Here is a 16,908-nt window from a genome sequence, read left to right as displayed (position 1 = left end):
GTTAGAAGAACAAGTTTTTCATTTAAAGATGTTTCTTCTTACTTTATTCATGCTTTTCCAATTCGAGATTGTATTCTTTTACAGATTCTAAAGTTTCTCTTGTTTCACTTGTTTCGAATTCTGAATGCACTAGGGTAAAAAAAGGTTTTTCAAAAATATAAAGTATATTCCATTTAAGTTAAGAAATATTACAAGAACCAAAAAAAAAAGAAAAGAAAAAAGGAAAAGAAAATAAGAATCTCGAAAAGAAGAATCTCGAAGAAGAAAAATCGAAAGAGCAAAGTTCTTTGAAAGTAAGGCGCGAAATAAATCGAGACTGGGTCTTAATCTTGTTCCAAGGAAGTTGAAGGTGGCTCGCGTCAGCCGCATGATGGACTTTTCTTTTCCTACTGGAGTCCACGCCAATTGAGCGTGATACGTTGCCAAGACGTTAAACGAAGTCGACAAGATCACACGATCTATCATCCTACAAGCGATTACTATCGAGCGTGACAAACGTTGCTAGTAGGTAGGTATCGAAGAAGAGAGAGAAAAGCAACTCGTAGAACGTCGGCTGCCTATCGATCGAGAAACCAGGAAATCTGATCCAAGGAAGATCCGTCTTTGTCAAACAAGGGCGTTTCATTTCGGGTACATACGCCAATGGACTGAATACTCCGTGAACAGAAAAATATAGTCGATTTGAGTTTACGCACTTTATTGTGATCGACGATCAGCCGTAAGGCGATTCGAGGATTAGACACGTCAAACGAGGCTATTTCATGTTGATTTAAATTACAAAGTATACCCTTATACCCTCCACTTAGATACTTAACATTACCTTTTATAACACGTATATCGCAGAATCAGCTTCAGAATCGAATTTCTGTCACTAAACGAGGTACGAAGTGGCTCCGATAAGATCTTTCAGAGTCGAAGACGGCTTTTGCTAGATCGTTGTTAGATAAGATAAAGTTCAAAGGGACGTCGTCGTTCGAGCTAAAAATGTACCTACTTACATACTTGCATGTAAACGTAAGAATATGTATGTGTGGGTTCGTGTATGTACCTATAGCTTATGTCAAGCGTAAATATCGTTCGTACTTACGAACTGAATGTACGTGTTATCGTGCGAAGGGCTTCGTTCTCCCATGAGTTTTCCCTCTTTCCCTTTTTCCTTCGTCCGACGAAGGGAAAAATGCAGTGAAACAGGGATAGAGAAAAGCGGAATGCGAGTCGCCATGCCGGTCGACTCTTGTAAAGCTTATAATCAAGCCTTATTAAATCCGCGTGGGCCACGAAATGTGAAGCAAAAAGAAAACGATCTAGTCACCGTAAAACGACCAAGTGCATACATGAGCTTGAAAAAAAAAAGGGAGAAAGAGGGAGAACTGACGTTTCTCCGGGGATGCATTGCCACGACCTTAAGCGACATGTTTTCTTCTCAACGAGAGTTTAGAGGAAAAGCTACTCTTCAGTAGATTTAATATCCGACTACTGAGACCAATTTGAATCTCGCTCATTCTTCTCCTCGGCGGCCTCTTTAAATCGTTTCTCGTTTTATTCGCTTTCAACCGCGTTCTAAAGATTCAATAATAAATACTTAGATGTTTACAAAACTTTGCTCTCGTTTCTTTTTGTTCAGTCATCTAAATAACAACTATAACATCTTGTTTTAAAAGTAATGTAAACTCTTTTATTATGATGCCCAATACATTGTTTCATTTTGTGAATGTTACCTTGAATCATATTTATTTTATCACTTTATGAGAAACGTTTTATGTATATCTCAAAAAAGCTCATGTTATTACTTAAAAAAATTTTTAATCAGGTTAATATGAAACATTATATACGTTAATTCTAAGAAAATGAAAGTCAATTCTCTTGACGTAGTTAACAGAAAGCCAATATGTTTTGCCGTGAAATAACCAACGGTTCGGATGACCTAGCCATCATCTCACTCTTTTTCTCTCTTTCTCTTTTCCTTTCTCTCTCTCTCTCTCTCTTCATTCTGTCTTCTTTCCCCGTTTCTCCTCGCCCATCCCTTTTCCATCTCTCTCGTTCATCTCTTCCAACAGCGGCGTAATCCAGGAATAATGAACAGGCAGCTGTCACTCGCAATACCCGACCTTCTAGCAAATACGAGACCCGACGAATTTGTGTGACTTTTAGTCTACCTGTTCGGAGATAGAAACGAGAGATATCCCGCAAACATGTGCGCTTTTAATATCGCGCTTTCAACTACAATAATACACAATAATGTAAACATTTTTGTTATGATACCCACCACATCGTTCGGTTTTCATCATTACCTCAAATCCTATCTTTGTTTACGAACGACGACGTTAATGATACGTTATCGAGTGGGAGAGAGAGAGAGAAAGAGAGAGGGAGGAAGGGAGGGAGGAAGGGAGGGAGAGAGGGAGGGAGAGAAAGAGAGAGAGAGAGAGAGAGAGAGAGGGAAAGAGACAGAGACAGAAAGAAAGTAGCAATTAGCGAGAGTTCGTCGGGCCAGCGGGACAACTGTATTTTTCAAGAACAAAAACGACTGTTGGTTCGCGTCGAGTCGAGTGGGTTTCACCGTCGGAGGAAGGTAGGGTTTTCCAGAGGCGAGAGAAGACCGGCGAGACTGGTGTTTGCCCTCATTAGCCGCGCGGCTCGAGCCAACAACCTCTTCTCGGTGTGCACATAGTGTGTGTGTATGTGTGTGAATGTGTGTGTGTGTGTGTCTGTGCAGAAGAAGAGCAAGAGCGAATAAGAGAGGAAGAGAGATAGATAGAGGAAGGATAGCAGAGAGGAAGGAAGTCCAATAAATTTTGATGGTGTCACCAAAAATCTGGTTGTTGCTCCTGGGACTTAAAAAAGATTGCACGTAAGCTTTTATGCGACCCACGTATCCTTTCTTCTTTGATAACCACGACTAAAATCTTTAGGAAGAAGTCTTCCGTTTATAACGCGTAACATCTTTACAAACGTTTAACCCTTTCATAACGATTTACGCGTAAACTTTCGGAGTTTATTGTTTCTTATAAGTTATACGACAACGCAACGAGTAAACTAATGAAAGTACCGTAAACTTTTCTTCGAATTACAATCTCTGGAAAATCATGGCACTTTGGACAGAGGAGAGAGAGAGAGAGAGAGAGACTTTCGAGAAGATTGAGCAACGATATTATATCTACCACATCCGCAAATATTCCATCCTACGGATATTGGACATTTCACAAATCTAATTAGTTGATAATGAAGAGATCTACTGGACGATTTCACTGTGATATAACAGGCAACTCGGTCGATCTTATGTTTCCTTTTGTTACGTTTCTTGTATCTAAAGGATATAAAGCAATAATCGAAGGTAAAAGAACAAGCTAGCGAAACAGAAAATCAAAAACTGTCAAAGAGAAAAAGAATCCTACAATTATTTATTTTCTTCTTTTTTCTGTTATTTTTTATTCGTCATAAGTTACTTCGATAAGTTCAACAACAAACGGAATGTTGCACTATTCTTACCTTTCTAATGCTTGACACAGATACGCATTCAGCACACTTTTTAATTCTGTTTTAATCTCCGAGTTATTGCTACTCCAGAACTCGCGCCGGGACCCGCTCCATTCATTTCGTATTTCAAACACAGCGCATATATGACTATTCCGACGACGTGAATAATGGGTCACTCCATACGCGAAGATATAATGGAATCGTCCCTTGGTGCAGGTGACTATTGATATTCGTCTCGTCATCCTTCGCGTGTCGTTCTCTCTCTCTCTCTCTCTCTCTCTCTCTCTCTCTCTTCTTCTCTTTCTTTCTCTACTTTTTATTCTCCATTGCTGCTAATCTAACAATAACTGAATTTGTTGAGTCTGCCAATTGCGCTTATAAAATAAGATCATTCGATTCGATTCTCTTCGTATTCATCGTAGTATAGCTTGGACAAAATCACATGTTATCTTTAAGATACACGCATCAAAAATTTGCAACGAAATAAATCGCACGACTCCGAACTGGGTTTGAGACGATTCTTAATAAATATAATCGAATTCTAACATAAATAAATACATTCTAGGAATACATTGCTAATATACAATTATTAATATAGTATACCTTAGAAACCAGGCTAACTCTGTTTTAATGTCTTATGTAGACGTTTACATATAGAACTATTAATATTAAATACTCTCGATTAATTATCCGGAAAAACGCTCGAAAAAAATTAGGAAAAGGGAAAGAGAAAAAGACGTAGGCAAAGTTTAAGTGTGAAAAAGACGAAAAAGGAGGATTAATGATTCTTGATTAGTCGGATTGAGTGTATTCGAATCGTTATTCTCAAAATTGTTTAAATAATTTCACATACGGTCCTTGCTACTAAGCAACCTTACTATGCTACGACTAAACTATAAATACTTCATAAATAAGCTTAAAGCAAGCGTTATAAATCGTTTGATTTATAAATTCACCTCTTGAGTTTGTTGTTCAACTGAACATATTCTAAAAAACTAAGCATTCACGTAGATATTTAAACATAAATAAACATTGGTCTTTAGCCACGTTTTTCTACGAAATCTATGTAACAAACGTCTAACGAAATCTCAAGGACAAGTATCTGTTTATCGTAAAAGTACCTTTAGTCTACCTTCTCTCGGGCATACGAATGTAAGTCTTGCTATGTATTTCTCAACAGACTGTATTTTTTCAATGTTTTCTTTGTATCTCGCTGTTTCAAGATTTTTACATACAGATCGGTCTATTGTTTGAAAATACGTTAAAAAGATCAACTATGCATAATTTATTTAGAAAATGAAGAAAAATGAAAAAGAAGATGAGAAAGGGAAAAAAGGAGAGGTTAACTGATTTTCTTAAAGATCATGGGACAGATATTACTTTGGAAAAAAGCTTACGAAGCTTCAACGTGCCGGAGAAGGATGAGAAATGACGTAGAGAGAGGATATTGCGCTCCAAGGGGACAAGGAGTTAAGGGTAAACATAAAAGTTGAGCGTTCAATCTCGATGCGATATAACACCGTCGGCCATCGTTGAAAATGCCGCTCCCTTCAACATCTTTCTCCCACTCTCTCTTCCCCTCCCCCCTCTCTCTCTTTCTCTCTTTCTTTTTTTCGACAGTGCTAAGTACACGAATGCATGCATGAACTCGTCAAATACTTCACCTTCAGAGCTTCAATGATACAACCAGAAACGAATTTATCTATGGATTGGATTGCATTGTAACAGTGAGTGAGAGAAAAAGAGAGAGAGAGAGAGAGAGAGAGAGAGAGAGAGAGAGAGAGATCGTTTGACAATGAGGCATCGAAATGCAAAATTCGATTGATTAAATACGACAATCATTGGTAGTTTGTGGAAAATAGAGAAATGGAGGAAGAGAGAGAGAGAGAGAGAGAGAGAGAAAGAGTGCTATGCAATTCAAAATTTGCAGTCTCGCAGTCTCGCCGACAAACCCTTCGCGCAGTTATGACGGATGAGAGCGTGAGAAAAGCAAGAGAGAGACAGAAAGATAGGAGAGAATGGGACTTGATAACCATATAATTCCATCGACTATATAGCATGCGTGGCTTCGAATTGCCAAGCTCGATCATTTCATTTCAAAACTTTTTCCATTTACGATAACACAAAACATTTTATTTTATGGATAAACTGACCGTGATTTTTCAAAATCGAACATATGAATAAAACGCGACGAAAATTATTGCGAGTATCACAACTGCAAGTTATATTATAAAATATAATAAAAAGCATCGTGATACAATTTATCAGTTACCAAAAGTTATATATACACCTATATGTACATATAAAAATATAGGAATCAGTTCGATTAGAACAATGAACTGCTATTATTTAACAATAAAATTTATTATTATAAAATGACATTCTCTTTATTAGTTATATACTCTTTCTGTTCTGTTTTCTGTTTCGGGTTCAAAATTATTCTCTCGATTTTAACGTGCATTCTATTTCGTTGAAACGTTTTGTTTCGGATTTCTCTAAAAAATGGCAATCTTATGGGAAAGATCATAAATGCTGTAAATTTCCATTACATCTAATACTCTTGTATTCATATTTGCATATTCCCAGTCTCTCTTAGTTAACCGCAGCTCTGTCATCAACTCTACACATACAACTTACATGCATTCACAGGTACATTTTTAAATGCACAATTACGCACACTGTTTATTTGGTAGCACGTTCACTTACAATGCATATACATGCAAAATACATTTTTATCGATTGAATATCACGACTTGATATTCAGAAACTAACTTAACATTCTAATTGCTGTAATTTAACAAGTCGAATACCGTAATAGTCACTTGTGTGATCAACAATACCATAACAAAACGATTATAATGATTTCATATCAGCGTCGTAAGAAAATTATATAAAATTAAAGTCCGGTATTCAATGTGTTAATTTGCCATTATGATCGGTATGATTTACGATTAGCCGACGATACCTGATACCGAAGAACGGATACCCTTGAACGTATAACGGAGCTTACGATGCAACGTAACAAAGTACTCGCAGTTCAAGTGGATAATTCTATTCACCTATATCACTGTTAATGGAGCTCTTTCCTGCGATGCAGAACATCGTACACATGGCCGATATACTATAGTAGACACGTCGAACATCTGGAAAGCTCTGTCTCCCTTCGAACGTTCGGTGGTATCGATAATGGTAATTGCGATGGCTTAAGCCGGAACACGCGATCCGCCAACTGCCTACAGTTTCCGGAATAGCCGATAGGAACGTAAGCCGCCACAATAGCAAGGACATTCTCCTCCAGAACTAGGATACCGACGGTGACGACGATCGAAAGGAGGATGAAGAGGATGAAGAGGATAAAGAGGAAAGAGGGATTCTAGTTATATATAGTTCGCTTGTTCATAGAAGCTCTCATATATGCACGTATGCATTTGCGTCTACCATGGTTAGACCCGCGACAACTCCCGCCAGCGGCACCATTACGTTACTTTGTCTATTAATGAATATTTATTGTTATCTAACTCAAATTTAACGACAAGCTTGGCAGCTGTGTCGACCACGTGTTCCCATCGCTAGCGTTTAGCGTTTTCGTAACGTCCAACCCTCCCGCTCTCCAAATTTCACCCTTCCTTCGGGTCGACCATGTTCCTGCACGCATACACACACGCAGCGTGTGTACACTCGCACGATTACAAGCAGTGTTTTCCGACGTGTCACACCGTCCTCGTAAATTATTACATAAATTAAATTCAAGCCATTTCGGAGAGTATTTTGCCAAGGATGCATAGTATCTGGTCTGGTATAGGAGAGAAGATATTATATCTATATATCTGCATACATATATGAACACACGAACCCAAGCTTTTGCTTCATGATTCTCGTGTCTTTTCGTTCCACCTCCGCGTTCTGTCGTGGTGGTTGGGATCTGAGAGATCCGAGTTCACAGAGAACTCATGCATTCGAAAGGACCGCGCCTCGAGGGTTCAGGCGACGAGATGCGACGCGGAAGAAGGAAAAGAGGGATATCGTCGTCGTCGTCGACGGACGATGATGGTAGCAGGACTACCACGAAGACGACGACGACGACTCGAGAGGACCACTTACGTTTGAATTTCAAATTCTCCCCTCTGGCTTTGCTAGAATTTCTGCAGGTAGAGGAAGAAGGAGAGAAAGAGAGGGAAGAGGAGAATGAAGAGGAGGAAAGTTAAGGCGAAGGAGGACATCTAGCCGAGAGATTAAGCTCGTCGAAGCAGGAGTGAGATGAACGGGTCAAGTTGGCTTGGATGAAATCAGCGTTCTGAAGATGAACGCATGGAGGAAAAGAAAGAGAGTGAGAGAGAGAGAGAGAGAGAGAGAGAGAGAGAGAGACAGGGGAAGAGGAAGAGAAGAAAAGAGAGAGGTAAGACGAGAGATGAAGAAGGGAGAAGCTCGCAAGCTTCCGTAAGTCTATGCGCACACTCATACACCTTAATTTACATATATACATGTGTATATGTAGCTCTAGGTTCGATCCACTCTCGTCCTTCTCCTCGTTCTTATTATCCCTGCCCTCTCTACCAAGAGAGAAATCGAGAAAACTCTTTTCTCTTCTCAACGGATCTCTTTTGCGACGGTTCCTAGTCTTCCACTCTTCTCGCGTTTTTTTCTTCTTTGAAAGAGCACCGATAAAGGCGGAAATTTCATGATGCTGTCTAGACCCTAAGGTGAAAATCGACAAAATTGCAACCGAGACGGTTCGATTCAATCGTGCGAGAAACTTGCGTCATCGCTACGATGTAGAAATCCTGAGAAATGGATAGGAGAAAGAAGGAGAGAGAGAGAGAGAGAGAGAGAGAGGAAGAGATTCGGAATGACGGATAGATAAAGTATAAGTATAAAAATGCATTTACGTCTACGAAATCGTAGATTATCTCATGAAACGAAGTAGATTCGTTCGCGAATACGTGTGTACATTGGTACGTGACGAAAAATCATGGCCTCGTTCGTTTTCAAGAAAAATATCCTGCGGGCATTCCGCACGTTGCCCGATCTACTACGTGTGCTTGCACGTATATACGTTCATAGATAGAAATAAAAGGAAACGATAGAACGAAGCCGGATTATATTTGTGCTGGAGCGTACGATCAAGCGAAATGGTCAAAGCAATGTGGAAGTAGGTATAAAGGAAAAGAGAAGAGACGTGGAGAGACTAGCCAGCGTATACAATGTGGATTACAAGGATGTCTTTCTGAGGTATTAGAGGATTTGGAAAAGTACAGACTCGGAATGTCGCCAATATCGTCCTCTTGTCGTTAGACTATTTGTTCTTGGATAAAGAGGTTTTGGGAGAGGGTAGTCTCGAAGATTTGCGATAGGTGTTTCGAAGATTTTTCCGTCTAAGACATAACATAGAAACGTTCGTATATACACTATATGCGTTTGAACGTTTCCGAGGCATCCTAGGCAACAAGTGTGTTACGTAGAAAATGATAAGATGCGATATAGAAAATTATATAAGCCAACCGATAACAATCTGTACTATACCGAGATAACAAACTTTCATAAAAATCACTGAACGTATATCATTTTCTATTATTTTCTTGATACCTTTCAACGATATACGAGGTCGTTCGAGCGTGATAAACGATAATCTTTCGTGGATCACGATCTAGATTCGTATATAAAATGATTCCCCTACTACTAGATTTAAAATCAAGATCTATTTCCCTTCAAAAAGTATTCGCGAATTTCTTTTGTCGATTTTGCGATAGAGACGAAAATTCGTGCAAAAGCACATTTCACCGAGAAAGAAGGAAGATCTTTGAAATGATGGTCCAAATAGTTGCTCGACTGCAATTCAATCGCGCGCGAAACGCACATTGCAACTGAGAAACGGCAAGTCTTCTAAGAATAGAATCTGAAAAGAGCCGAGAGAAAAAGATTGAGAAGGGAAGAGAGAAAGGAACAGGGATAGAGAATAGAAAGAAATGTAAAAGATCGACGGAAGAAAAAAGAAAGAGAAAAAGGGGGAGATGGAGAAGGTGGGAGAAAATAAAGAAAAAGTGTATCGAGACAGACGTTTGCGTTTCAATATTTCAAGATCCGTCGTTCTTCTTCCACCGCGAGTTTTCTCTCTTGCGTATAGTGCACAGTGGTTGCTCGTAATGCAGGTGACAATTGGAGCGTATCGATGCTCCATCTTGAAATTCCCATAATGGAATGGAAAGAACGTCTTTCCTTATATTTCCGGTTAAGGTTCGTTTCTCCATTGGGAGGGAAAAACCTAAGGTATTACTTTATGCACGCTAGAAGTCGCGCGTAAAGTCCTTCGTCGTTCGAGCGATAAGGATCTCGTATTTTCGTTCGCAAATCCAGATTTATGGAAGTCTTTCGAATATCGGAATCTACGATATCGGTGCCTGATCGGATCTAATGCGGCTAACCTCCATAAAAATAATTTTATCGCTTATCTTTCGTGTATGAGCACAAAAATAATTCGTTTTTGATCAAGATCCTGATAATATCTTCTCGAGTGATTTCGATCGAACGCTCTACGACGCTATTTCGTAATAGGTTTTTTTGAATTTCGATCGGTCATCGAAAATACTTAAATTTTTGGATCGATGTCAATCAGCAAAAACGTTAAAGCCAATTTCGCAATAAAAGAAGAAAAACAAGTCAAATAATGAATGTTCGTCGAATTAATCGATTTTTGTGATTCTAGTATTAGGAGAAGGCCGAAGAATTCGTGCAAGATTCTCCGGTGTATATCTAGCTCCGTGATCCTTTACGTAACATCTTTGACCCAGAAGCATCCATCGTTGAAAAGTTTCTGAGCCGTGCATCGACAAGTTTCTGGAATAAGTTTCGGAAAGTTGCAGAGACGCGCGAATTCAGCCTCTCTATCGTTTGCTGCTTTCTCCAAACCTCTTACGTCTTGCAAGAGAGCAGGTAGGTAGGTACTATTTGCGTTGCCCGGCTCTGAAAAGACGATATCACCTCGAGAATTTTTGCGCTCGACTGAAGCTCGTCGGAGAGGAAAGAAATTTCTCGCCGTAGAATCTCTCGTAAAGAGCCACAATATTTTTACGAGAGATCTCCTTTACGTTTATCTTTTAAATAGGCTCGAAAAACCTAAGACTAGGAAATAAAGAAAGATATTTTTGGCGTGTCAAAGCGCCTTTCGAAAACACCCTTTCATATGACGTAAAAATGAAACGATTTTCTAAGCTACAAAGAATTGTCTTGCGCAAGAACATCGTTTGTTTAATAATGACCAAAAATATAAGTTGGCTTTGAAATTATTCGCAAATTGTTTCTCCAACAGAAATGTCAAGGTGTAAAACATTGACAGAGGCATATAGAGAAATCGGAAGAGGGAGAGAGAGAGGGGGGAGGGAGAGAGAGAGAGAGAAATGTCAACGCGGAACTATACTGAATTCAATCTTGACTTTCTGGGCCGCTGATCATACCGGTAGAAAGGTTGATTCGAAGTTGCTACTGGCGGACGAACTTCTACTGCACAGAAGGTAGGATACGCTAAGCCTGACGGTAGGATGCGTAGATGGGTGGATAGGGTTGTGAGTAAGGGTTGAGTATGGAAAGGGATGAACCTAAGGCAGCAAAGCTGCCGTTACTGCCGCCAATGCCGCTGGAAGCGGCACTGAAACTATTTCGAACCAGTTTTGGGGAAGTTTGCCTCGTCCGATAACTATTCCGAGCGGAGAGCAATGGGCATGGGAGCGTGCCGCATACGTGCCGAAGTTGGATGGTACGGTTTACCGCGCGCCATGCAAGTTGGCTCGACCCTGAAACATGGAGTTTCGATCTGCCTCCGCGAAAGACGTTAGAGTGGAAGCCTCTCTCTCTCTCTCTCTCTCTCTCTCTCTCTCTCTCTCTTCAACCAGATTTCTCCAGCCGCTTTACACACTCGACCGGCCTGGATTACGTGAAACATAACGCATCCACTGACGACGTCGCCTTGCCGTCTGGAATAGGAAGGAAGTTTCCGTGCTGGAGACTTGTCCCGAAATTCTCTTCCTTCGATGATCTCGGATTCCGGACAACATCCGTCGTCGACTTCGGTGAAGTTCAGCAAGCCGATTCAAACTGACGCGAGAAGAATTCGTCGGAATTTAGGAAAACAGAGCGGAGATAACGCTCTAAGTTTCTATCAAGGAAGGAAATGTGGTTCATTGATTTCCTTTCTTTTATTTTTTTTTTAATCTTGTCAACTAAAGGAAAATACGGATAATCCAGCAGCAAAGCGATCGTTGAGGGAGAAAGCAATGCAATAAACGATCGAAATTGGAGGTTGCTTCGCCAGCACGCGTTTAGTCGAGAATGCTTCTTCCATAGACGAGAAGCTCTTTTGATCGGTCACCGCTTTGGATGCTCGAAATGCCGTCATCTACGAGCACGTAAGAACACATACGGTTCCTCCTCTGACTATGCTCCTTCCTTTACGACCATTTATGACTACATGAACGCACGGATGTATCTACGATCTTTCTTGTCTGTGTATATACATACGTAAGTGCTCGTGAAAATAGGTGCACACGAGATCGAGCGTGTATGTTCACCCGTAAGATCGTTCGCTCGTGAGCGCGGATATATGAGAGAGAAGCGAATTCACGAAGCGTTTCTAGGTACTCTCCTTGCAACGGGTTCCTACTTCGGCTAGTAAGAGAGCGGAGCTCACGAAGGGAAAATCCTTTGGCCAGCGAAGCTTGGATAATCGCACTTCGACGTATAGCTATGTACCTCTTCTATGTGAGACAGAGAAAGAGGATAAGAGATAGAGAGTATAAAAGATAGAGATAGATAGAGAGAGAGAGAGAGAGAGAGAGAGAGAGGAAAGAGAAGAGGAGGAAAGGGAGAAGATTCGCTTTGCTGCAATTGCAGCTTGCCTATCCACGTGGAAATCATAGCTCGCTACGAAAACCATCAAGACTCGAAATTGTCCAGAAACGCTTCGCGGAATGTCCTTGATAGAACTCCTCGAGGGCTTCTATCGTGATTCGCTACAGAAGGCGACCCTTCAGGGATTTGGACGTAAAGAGAGTTCCTGAAAGATAGATGGAGATCTCTTTGTAATTCGATGTCTCTTCCTTTCTCTTCCTCTCTTTCATCATCTCACATATGCAGCCAAATGTGTATCAGATCCATTCGCAAATCGAAAGCATCCACGAGTTCGAAGGAATCTAAGTTTCGATGCTTGTTGGGTATTGATGTCACTGATCTGGTTGGACATTCGTGAAAAGCATCAATTCGCTTTTTATTCACAGATGAGAGAAAGTGTCTCTTTACGATCCGAAAGATCGTAGAAAATTCTTTGTTTTTCAATAAAGTCGTTTCTGCGACCTAAAAAATGTTGAAATCCATGCCGATAAGCCGAATACTTCCATATCATAGAAAATTACTTTTATCTCGTCTCGATATTACTTAATCCCGTTATCGTTATCGTGTGACCGTGAATGAAAAAGAGAGAACGAGAACGCAAAATTTACTAGGAGTGCCAATGTTTAATCGATACGTCAACGTTCTTGTTTTCTTACGCAGATTTCACGCGCGATTAGATCGAGCTTATCGTCATCGAAACGAGACAATGCAAACTCTGTGGCAAATGCGCCGTTTATTCGGTGATCTGTTCGCATTGGCAAGCGAATTTCTCGATGGAAGGGGGAACGGGCGTAGCTCGTGAATAATTGAAATTTAGATTGCAAAGTTCATGGGGCGCACGTTCCAGATTTATCCTCGATATCCGAGCAATGGCATAGAAACAGCGGACTGAGGTGGAAGCGTAACCACGATTCGATGACAATATGAATGTAATAACTGACCAGCATGATAAAGCACGTCCGTTCGATTCTCGGTTTACTTCGTTTTAAGTTTCTCGCTACATGCAACCGGTAAGACTCCGAAACTACGATCCTCTCAGGGGTCAGGGGTAAGTGCCATATTGTGGAATCTAAAAGTGTGTGCATGTGTGTGTATATGAAAGAGAGAGAGAAAGAGGGAGAGGGAGAGAGAAAGCAGCTCAAGTTTGAGGTTTGAGGTTCACCGTCTCGCACTAGATAGAACTCGTATTGGATGTCATCGCGAGAGAGATTACGTGCCGGTTTGAAAGAAGCTTCTACCTCTCTTCTCTCCTATCTCTTTCCTTTTCGTGCCCACACCCTCGAGCTGGTTCAGCGAGCAGCACTATAGCCGACTACCCTTCTCTTTTCCATCCTCGCTTTAACTCTCTCTCTCTTTCTCTCGCCCTACCTCAGTCTCGTCGCACTTCACGTATTATCCTCCTTGTCGTTCTCCATTCGTTACGATGTGCGGCATACCACACAACCTCCACCCTTATTCCGCCTCTTTCTTATTCGTTCCATCCTACTCCGTTTATAGATCACGATTTTCCCTTAACCCCGCTCTATCATACTCGACCTCTTCCTCCTTTTCCAGGCAAGTCGAATCCCCATCACATTGAAAGGAGCCAGCTTTCATATCCCATTTGCCCCTATTTTTCATAAGCGATATTAGAATCTATCACCGAGAGCCGCCAGGCATTTGTCGACGACGAGAATCGACGAAGAAGGGTGAGAAAGTGAGAAAGAGAGCAAGTGGGATGGTGCAGCGGATACCGATAAAAAAGATAAAGAGAGTCCCGATTATCGGGAGGGTCGGCTGCCTTGATCGCCAACGATTATCGACTCTATTGAAGTTCCGACGTGAATGAATCCAGAACAGAGTCAGTCAGCTTCTCCTTCGCCTTGGTTCCTTCATTCCCGCCCTATCGGGAGGATGCAAGCGAGTACTGGAAATTAAGTTGGCCTATTTTCCACTCTCGTTGCCAGATATTTCATTCATCACAGTCTCTCGATCCTTCGAATCCTCGATCAATTTTCAGTCAGTTATACGACACTTTTATACTGAGAGAGAAGACTTAATAATGTTCCTTTCTCCTGTCTTTCACATTACCAGCCGATGTGGGTGTTCGCTTTACGATCACACTTTTCTTGGATATGCTATTCGATTCTAAAAAATGCACAGTTTATTCCATTTTATATAAAAGAGAGAGATAGAAAATGAGAATAAGAGAGGCAAAGAGAGAAAGAGAGCAAAAGAGAAAGAGAGAGAGAGAGAGAGAGAGAGAGAGAGAGAGAAAGAAATAGAGGAAAAGAAAGATAGAGAGAGAAAGAAAAGAGAAAGAGAAAGAGAAAAAGAGAAAGACTTCAAACCAACGCTTTTTTTCGAACCAACATGCTCGCTATGCCGAAAGCATGATTGGCCCGATCCCAAAGACGTTTCTAAAATTTACGACTCTCAAGGGGCAAAGTCATCAGCTGATAACGTGGGCAGTAAATTTTAGTATCACGCATAGGACCTTTTTATATTCAATCCACGAGGCACATAGCTACACCGAAATTGAATTTTCTTTTTCTCCGATTAGCCTTGTGATGCGGCTTTCACCCATTCCAACTTCGCGACGAATTTTAACCGATCAAATGTGCGAGATGGTATCCAATATATTATCAATTTTCGAATCATTTGCACCCATATCATGACAAACACGACGATCGAATATCCCGTCGAATTAATGTTATTTGTCTTTGGCTACACCGATGGCGCACTGACATTCACGAATTACCGTAATTAGTAATTACAGCCCCGGCCGTTAATTACCCGGCTTGATGTTTGCTAGCGAAATGCTGGCATTGTTGATTCGCTAAACAGGTAGAGCAGGCTCTCTATGCATTTTCGCCATATTTTCTCAAGTCGTAACATTCTATATAATATATACCTACGCATAACGTATACTATGTACATATAGGTATATACGTATGTATTTTCCATTGGTGATTTGAACGTCACTAGAACGCTCTATTTTCATTCTGTATTCACGCATCGCATCGATTTTGATTGTTACAAAAAAGAACAAAATTTCACTCACCTCTGTGCCTGTTGGTTTGCTTGTCGAACATCAGCATCGCGTCTTCGATCTGAAATTCAAACGAAATTGTTTTGATCAGTATGAATCTCACTTTAAAATGTTCGCTTTAAAAATAATATTTATCTGTTACGTCATATGGCGATCGTATTCTTTGTCGAAGAATGATTGGATCGAAAGTGATTTCTTTCTTTTTTTTTTCATCCGCTAGACCGACATGATAACTCAAAATCAACGATGAAATCGCACGAAGTACGAAGGATTCGATGAAGGGTGATAGAGAAATAAGATACTTACTTTGGTCTAGACTGCGAATCGTAAATTAAGAGGATCGACATTGGTTGGGGTCTTCTGTTTGGATTTGGCGTTAGGAAAGCAACCCTTCCCCACATTAGGGATCTGAGCGACCCTCTTTGGAAGCCGCAAAAATCGTAAACATCGCCACTGATGTGGAACACATACAATATAAATGCGAATACTCGCGTGAAAATACTCACAAAAATCCTAAGCGTTATTTAAACACTTTACGGAACGTATATGAAATTTTGATAACCACGTAGTGTACATATGCGTAGAAAGACAGTTTCTAATATTCTAAAAGAAAATGTAATGACGCGTTGAATAAAGTCTAAGTTCTTTATTCGTCATCTTTTATGATACTATTCTAGACTCAAGCTTATATCTTAAACATCATTCTTTTCTTTCGTTTCTCTTTCTCACTCGTTAAGTAAACTTAACACTCATCGATATGCACATACGTATGCCTTTATCACCAAAGCCGCAAGCTTATCTACGAATTATCTTTTACATTACTTATTTATTCCATTTTTTTACTATAGGAAAAGAGAGGAATTATATTGGATGCCACAATTGATTTTATTCTCCTTAATTTTAATAATAGTAAAAAGAAAAAAAAAACTTGATCCCTCTGTCAGAAATATCTAAAAAGGTTTCAATAAATATTGCATCTTTTATTGTGCTTACTAAACTGCGTAAAAAAAGTTGTTAAAAATTCATGAGTTTTGAACTATTTCTCCCTCTATCACCAGTCCTTAAAAAGATTTTGTTTAATATACATTTTGGAATATCTCTGAATACTCTATTTTCATAAATATTAAAGAGTTATGTGTTACAATTTTTTTCCAATTAAATAAATTAATTATTATGAAATTTGAAATCTATTTTAGCAATTTTCTTTAATAACCGGTTTCAGGACGCAAAAACTTGAATGAATAATTTATGAAAATTATTATATATTTATGAAAATATATATATGAATATATTTATGAAAATATTAATTTTAATTATGATACCTTAACAGTTTTTATTAATAAAATGAATTTATAAGCATTGACATTCTCATTCTGTTTTTACAGCTATCTACGAAAATTGCTTTTTTTTGCTTTCTGCTGAAATTTTTAGTTGACGATACAGAAAATTGGGCACATTTGTAATATGAATATACTACTTTCACGGACTTAATCAATAGAAACGAAATTAAGAGAACAGTCACT

General features: G+C 39.8%; 1 protein-coding gene across 10 annotated transcripts in view; it reads right to left on the bottom strand.

Annotated features, from left to right (window-relative positions):
• The window catches only part of LOC127068004 (RNA-binding protein Musashi homolog Rbp6), a 594,260-nt gene that overhangs the window by 98,036 nt on the left and 479,316 nt on the right, over positions 1-16,908 (bottom strand). For all 10 annotated transcript variants that reach the window (XM_051003560.1, XM_051003549.1, XM_051003597.1 and 7 more), the window contains one exon: positions 15,398-15,446. In XM_051003560.1, coding sequence (XP_050859517.1) covers positions 15,398-15,446 — 49 coding nt within the window. The remainder of the gene's footprint in view (positions 1-15,397; positions 15,447-16,908) is intronic.

The sequence above is a fragment of the Vespula vulgaris genome, chromosome 1, assembly GCF_905475345.1.
Source record: "Vespula vulgaris chromosome 1, iyVesVulg1.1, whole genome shotgun sequence".
NCBI classification, from domain to species: domain Eukaryota; kingdom Metazoa; phylum Arthropoda; class Insecta; order Hymenoptera; family Vespidae; genus Vespula; species Vespula vulgaris.
This window is presented reverse-complemented; position numbering and strand designations above follow the sequence as displayed.